The 6,174-nt window shown below is 37.0% G+C and overlaps 1 protein-coding gene across 1 annotated transcript; it reads left to right on the top strand.

Annotated features, from left to right (window-relative positions):
• The first annotated feature begins 1,302 nt into the window (after positions 1-1,302).
• Positions 1,303-5,881, top strand: LOC133779572 (uncharacterized). Its single transcript, XM_062219521.1, has 4 exons — positions 1,303-1,452; positions 4,226-4,955; positions 5,241-5,366; positions 5,709-5,881. The coding sequence occupies exons 1-4, from the start codon at positions 1,303-1,305 to the stop codon at positions 5,879-5,881; spliced, it is 1,179 nt and encodes a 392-aa protein (XP_062075505.1).
• Positions 5,882-6,174: the final 293 nt, after the last annotated feature.

Raw genomic sequence — 6,174 nt, 5'->3', positions numbered from 1 at the left:
TGTTCAAAACATATGACAGGTAATGCCAACATACTTACCAACTTCAAATCCTTGAAGTGTGAAGTAGTAACTTTTGGGGATGGAATGACAGGAAATATTTTAGGTAAAGGTACTCTAAACATTGAAGGGTTACCGAAACTGAAAAAATGTGCTTCTTGTTGATGGGCTGAAAGCCAACTTAATTAGCATAAGTCAAATTTGTGACCAAGGTTTTTATGTTAATTTTTCACATGATGAGTGTAATGTTTTAAATCAAAATGGTGATATTGTTCTCAAAGGTTCTCGTTCTTTGGATAATTGTTACACTCTCACACAAAAATTCACATGTCATGCATCTTCATCAAGTTTCAATATTACTGACTTGTGGCATGAAAAACTTGGTCATATAAATTTCAAAAACTTGAAAAAGATTGCTAATGCAGGTCTCATCCGTGGTATCCCCAAGTTGGGTAAAGAATCACTTGGTAAGTGTGAATCATGCCAATTGGGAAAACAGTTGAAAATTTCCCATAAAGCATTATCTGATATTAATACTTCAAATGTGTTAGAATTATTGCATATGGATCTCATGTGTCCTATACAAGTTGAAAGTATTAATGGTAAGAGATACATTTTTGTATGTGTGGATAATTTTTCTAGATTTACTTGGGTAGATTTCTTAAGAGAAAAATCAGATACATTTGAAGCTTTTCAAACTCTATGTACAAGATTGAGAGTTGAAAAAAATTGTAACATTGGAAAGATTGTAGGAATAAGGAGTGATCATGGTAAGGAGTTTGAAAATTTTGTTTATGATGAATATTGTAAATCGTTTGGAATTTTGCATGAATTTTCTGCTCCCAAAACCCCTGAACAAAACGGGGTAGTGGAACGGAAAAATCGTACCTTGCAGGAAATGGCCAGAGTTATGCTTAACAGCAAAAAACTCACAAAGAAATTGTGGGCAGAAGCTATTAATACCGCTTGTTACACAATTAATCGTGTCTTTCTGCGTCCAAGACAAACAAAAGTCCTTATGAAATATGGAAAGGTAGAAAACCCAATGTTAACTACTTTCATGTTTTTGGGTGTCTATGCTATATTCTTAGAGATCGTGAGAATCTAGGCAAATTTGATGCCAAGAGTGATATGGGAGTTTTTCTTGGTTATTCCACTAATAGTAGGGCTTATTGTGTCTATAATATGAGAACCCAAACTATTATGGAATCAACTAATGTGGTTGTAGATGATTTAAAAGATTTTTCTGAGTACTCCCATGAGGAGGAAATTGACAGGCTCATTGATGTTCAACATCATAAAGAAATGGCAGATCAGATAGCACAGCCTTCGGAGGGGACAACAACCACTGCTGACGTATCAAACGCCAATTCTGTCGAAACAACATCTGGGCAAACAGAGAAGGAAAATCCAGTTACTTCCTCTGAATCCGTTCAAAAAGAACCATCAACCAGAGTAAAAAAGAATCACCCTTCTGACCTTATTTTGGGAAATCTTGAAGAAAGTATGGTCACTCGAAAGAGGTATGTAAATTTGGTTCAATTTGTTTGTTTTACTTCCACTTTGGAACCAAAAAATGAAAAGGAGGCCTTAAATGATGAATCATGGATCAATGCTATGCAAGAAGAGTTAGATCAATTCACAAGGAATGAGGTATGGATTCTTGTCCCTAGACCGAGTCATACCAATGTTATAGGTACAAAGTGGATATTTAAAAATAAAACTGATGAATTTGGGACCATAATAAGAAATAAAGCTAGACTAGTTGCACAGGGGTACACTCAAGTTGAAGGAATTGATTTTGATGAGACATTTGCCCTTGTTGCAAGACTTGAATCCATAAGATTATTACTAGTTATTTCATGTGTTCTTGGTTTTAAATTGCTCCAAATGGATGTAAAATCTGCCTTTTTAAATGGATTTTTGAATGAGGAAGCTTATGTGGAACAGCCCAAAGGGTTTGAGGATCCTTACAATCCTAATCATGTTTTTAAATTGCAAAAAGCTTTGTATGGGCTGAAACAAGCCCCACGGGCTTGGTATGAGAGGCTAACTCATTTTTTGGTCTCAAAGGGGTACAAGAGAGGGGGAGTAGACAAAACACTGTTCATAAAAAATGTTGATGAAAATATTATGATAGCACAAATCTATGTTGATGATATAGTGTTCGGTTCTACTAATGATTCTCTAGTAGGAATTTGTGAAACAAATGCAGGAAGAGTTTGAGATGAGCATGGTAGGAGAACTCAATTTCTTCCTAGGACTTCAAGTGAAGCAGTCTGATGAAGGAATTTTCATTTCACAAAGCAAGTATGCAAGAAGTCTAGTGAAAAGATTTGGACTCGATGCATCTAAACCTGCTAAAACTCCCATGGGTACTACGATCAAATTGTCTAAAGATGAAAATGGAAAGAAAGTTGATCCAACTCTTTACAGGAGTATGATTGGGAGTCTCCTTTACTTAACTGCAAGTCACCCTGACATAAGTTACAGTGTTGGAGTGTGTGCTCGTTTCCAAGGGAACCCCATGGAATCTCATGTGACTGCTGTAAAAATAATTATTCGTTACATCAATAATACTCTTGATTTAGGCATTTGGTACTCCAAAGAAACAAATTCTAACCTTGTGTGTTATAGTGATGCAGATTGGGCAGGAAACACTGATGATCGAAAAAGCACAAGTGGTGGTTATTTTTACTTAGGAAACAATTTGGTCTCCTGGCATAGTAAAAAACAAAACTCCATCTCCTTGTCAACAACCGAAGCTGAGTACATTGCTGCTGGAAGCTGTTGTACTCAACTTTTGTGGATGAAACAAATGTTGGCAGACTATGGGTTTGATGTTAAAACTTTAACCATTCTTTGTGATAATACAAGTGCTATTAATATCTCCAAAAATCCTGTTCAGCACTCTTGCACCAAACATATTGACATTCGTCATCATTTTATTAGGGAACTTGTTGAAAACAAAACATTGATTTTAGAATATGTTGAGACTAACAAACAAATTGCAGATATTTTTACTAAAGCCTTAGACATGGTCAGATTTGATTCCCTCAGGAAATCCTTGGGGGTTTGTTTTATTTGAAATTGCCAAAAAATTGATTATCTTTCCTTGCATATGTGTTTTCGTAAATCTCTTGTCCTGATTGGAAGAAATTTGATGAGCATATTTTTTTTTGTATTTTAGAAAATGATCGTTATAAGTCCTATACTTTGTTGGAATAAAAAACCATATTTGAAAAAAATTAGACCATCCAATTCATATTTGATCAAATCATTATCATTGTATGAGCATTTCTAATCCAGTTTCTTTTTCAGGCTCCATTTTGGAAAGGAGTTACCTATACTAATGTGTGAAAGTCGACACTGAGTAAGTTGGTACCAGGTAATTAGCAATTATATTGGAGGATACTCTACCAGCGTAAAGGGCTACCATCAGTATAAGAGTTATAGCCTCCATTATGGTTACAATTTGAAAAAGGCTAAAATTGCCAAATATGGGCAATGACCCTAGCTTTAAAAGGCCAAAAAGAAACGCCAAATTGATTACACATGCACACACACATGCTTGTTGACTAGACTGTGTAAGATGGCTGTAAGACTCATACATATAATGAATTGATTCAAATATGTTTTGTGATTGGTATATTTTTCGAATTATGGTCTCTTAGTATTTGATTTATAACTCATTTATCTAATTTGTGAAAAATATGGTTATCTTGTTTCTTTTGAACATGACTTGGCATTTACATGGACACATATGGTATGGCAATCTACACTCTTTTTTTCGGCAATTTTGTAATAAAAAAAAATAACAAAAAAATTGAAAAATAAAATCTGTTATCAACCTTGTACTTAAAAAAAAGGTTTGAAAAATTAATTGATGTAATTTATTTGTTTTATCTCAATATATTCTAAAAATATTCAAAAAGTTTCCAATTGTGAGGTGTGAAAGAATTTGTTTTAAAAAGGAGATATTTTGGCATTTATCACTTAAAATCCGGTTACCCATTTTTGGTTACCCATTTTTAAACTTGCCTCATTTGTGTACCGAATACTTTATATATTCGGATTCCCTTTGGTTGTTTTATAATCAGTGTTTTCTTGTTAAATCTCTCACATATAACCAAAGTGTTTAGGGTTTCTTTCTTTGTGTGTTTCACTTGTTTCTCTCTTAGCAGCCATGAAGACTCGAGGTCGTGGTTCATCCTCCAAATCCGTGAAGTCTCAGCAGGAGACAATTCCTGAATCAGTTCCCTTTGCCACTCCTTCGGTCCCAGCATCAATCTTTGCTGTCTCTCCTACTCCAGGTCGTCGTTCTAAAACCACAGAAAGAAAGAAGGTTCTTGCTCTTTCGGGTCCTATAGGTTCTTCAGTTCTTGGTACTTCTAGCAAAGAAGTTACGTTCCCAAATTTGGATGCTGAGCCAATCCTAGCCTCGGCGGTTTCACTCGCCTCTCCTGAAGGTCAAATAAAAGCCAAACCGGCCTTGGCAACTAGTCAGTCCAAATCTATTTCCACTGAAGCTATGTCTGATCCATTTGATCATGATTCAGAATCCTTGCTATCTCCTGATGTGTTGACACCCAAGGCAAAGGGCAAACGTAAGACCAAAGCTGTTGAAACGATGAAAGGGAAGAAGGCCAAAGTAGCTCAATCTAAAGGTACCAGCTCCATCTTTGATTCATCTCCTTTATCTCGTTTTAAATTAAAGGCCAAAATCAATCCTCCTCCATGTACCTCATCAGAGGATGTCTCTCCCGAGATGGAAGACTCTCAGCCTGAGTTGGACCCTTCTTTGACCGAGCCAAATCCTGAAGTTCCTCTTGATGATTTGGCTGAGGAGACTGAATCTGAAGAAGACCCATCTGAAGCCTCTCCTGTTGCGTCTAACCCAAAAGGCACCACTCCATTGGCATTTCCCGAATTGTCTTCCAAACTTGCGAAGCAAAAAGGTGCTCCTGTCCATACCTTAGGTTTTTTCAAAGCCCATTCTCTTGCATTTTGTTTTAATGATAATGAGAAGAACATGCATTTTTATGACCATCGTCATTTTATAAGTGAGCCCAATTTTCATTTTGCTCCTCATCGTGTTTTTGGGGTATTGCTTACTTTAGAGGAAAGAGGTTGGTTGCGATCCTTGTCTGGGTTTGATGGGTTTGTGCCTCAGGTTGTTAAAGAATTTTATGCAAATTTGAATGATGAGTTATTAGACCAATCTTCTTTTATGTTCCATAAAGTTTATGTTAGGGGTCTTTTGTATAAGTTTAGCCCGTCCGAAATTGCTAAGGCTCTCAATCTCGTCCCTGTGGAGATTGATGATTCTATTGAATTTGCAAAGGACCAAGTTTTGTCTGAACTGGTTGGTTAGGCTATGGTGTGGGAACCGAGCACCTCTCTTCGAGTCACGGATCTCACTCATTATTATGGTGCTCTTTTCAATTTTGCTATGTTTAATTGGATGCCTACCACACATTCCTCCACCATCACTCAAGATATGGCCTTCCTGTTGTTCAAAATTGGTACTGGAGTCGCCATAGATCTTGGAGCTGTTATTTTTGACCAAATCATGTCTCTGAGTGGTGCCAAACATAAGGGGCAACACTTGATGTTTCCACAGGTCATTTACAAACTTTTGGACTCTCAACGTCCTCTGAAGAAGTCCCATGAGACCTTGACTTCTCCCTTGGTTGGTCCCACCTATACAGTCAAAGATGATCATCCTCCATCCACAACTCGGAAATTCAAAGGAATTAATCTTGCTGGTCCTGCTTCTGGCAATGTTGTGACCGACTCACCTGCTGTCCCAACAGATCTTGCTGCTGTCCAGACAGGGATTCAAAGTCTTTCTGACCGGTTCTCTCAAATGGAGGAGTCTTAGCGCAACATTCTCGCTTCATTGGCCATTCTCAATGCCTCCAACTCTCCTGCCCCATGATGATCCCAGTACCTTTGCTCTATTTTTCTTTTGTTAGTTGTAAAAGAACACTCATTGTGTCTGTCTTTTGGTTTCATTTCCTTGTTCTTTCATTTACTTGTACTTTTGTCTTTCTTTGGCATTTTTTCAGACAATGAGGGGGAGAAAGCTCTATTTTTTTGGCACTTTGATTATGTTGACCTGCTGTTTCATATTGGCTTTTGTTAACTGTGCTTTGGTTATCTATCGCAGGGGGA

The sequence above is a fragment of the Humulus lupulus genome, chromosome 5 (assembly GCF_963169125.1).
Source record: "Humulus lupulus chromosome 5, drHumLupu1.1, whole genome shotgun sequence".
In the NCBI taxonomy this organism is placed as follows: domain Eukaryota; kingdom Viridiplantae; phylum Streptophyta; class Magnoliopsida; order Rosales; family Cannabaceae; genus Humulus; species Humulus lupulus.
The sequence above is the reverse complement of the archived record's forward strand: the minus strand, read 5'-3'. Positions and strand labels throughout refer to the sequence as shown.

Excerpts from the sequence above, each read along its gene's own strand:
- LOC133779572 (XM_062219521.1), top strand. The coding sequence starts at position 1,303 with ATGGCAGATCAGATAGCACAGCCTTCGGAGGGGACAACAACCACTGCT. Across the intron at positions 4,956-5,240 it reads CAAACTTGCGAAGCAAAAAG|TTTATGTTAGGGGTCTTTTG; the intron begins GTGCTCCTGTCC and ends TGTTCCATAAAG. Across the intron at positions 5,367-5,708 it reads AGTTTTGTCTGAACTGGTTG|TCAAAGATGATCATCCTCCA; the intron begins GTTAGGCTATGG and ends CCACCTATACAG.